This window comes from Rattus norvegicus, chromosome 15, assembly GCF_036323735.1.
Source record: "Rattus norvegicus strain BN/NHsdMcwi chromosome 15, GRCr8, whole genome shotgun sequence".
Lineage (NCBI taxonomy): Eukaryota > Metazoa > Chordata > Mammalia > Rodentia > Muridae > Rattus > Rattus norvegicus.
The window spans coordinates 29,056,341-29,056,861 of NC_086033.1; the positions used below are offsets into that span (position 1 = coordinate 29,056,341).

General features: G+C 50.7%; 1 gene segment (V, D, J or C); it reads left to right on the forward strand.

The window, feature by feature from the left end:
* LOC134482291 (T cell receptor alpha variable 22-like) lies at positions 1 to 521 on the forward strand. The segment is given in 2 exon segments: positions 1 to 52; positions 226 to 521. Coding segments are annotated over 2 exon segments (348 nt in total).

Here is a 521-nt window from a genome sequence, read left to right on the forward strand (position 1 = left end):
ATGGAGAGGAACCTGGGAGCTGTGCTGGGGATTCTGTGGGTGCAGATTTGCTGTGAGTTGTGCTAAGCTAAGTTTCTATTAGGGATTCTCCAGAAATGTCGGTGGGGGAGGGGAGAAAGTAGATGAAAATCTCCTGTGCATTCTTCCTCATGGCATCTCCTGGGTATTTGACTGGTGGGGTGGATACATCTTTTTGATCCTGTTTTGCCTTTCTGTTTCCAACAGGGGTGAGAGGAGATAATGTGGAGCAGAGTCCTCCAGCCCTGAGTCTCCAAGAGGGAACCAATCCTGCTCTGAGATGTAATTTTTCTACCACCATGAGGAGTGTTCAGTGGTTCCTACAGAATCCCCGGGGCAGCCTCATCAATCTGTTCTTCCTGGCTCCAGGAACAAAGGAGAACGGGAGGTTAAAGTCAACATTCAATTCTAAGGAGCTCTACAGCACCCTGCACATCAGTGGTGCCCAGCTGGAGGACTCAGGCACCTACCTCTGTGCAGGGCAGGCACAGTGCTCCCAGTAA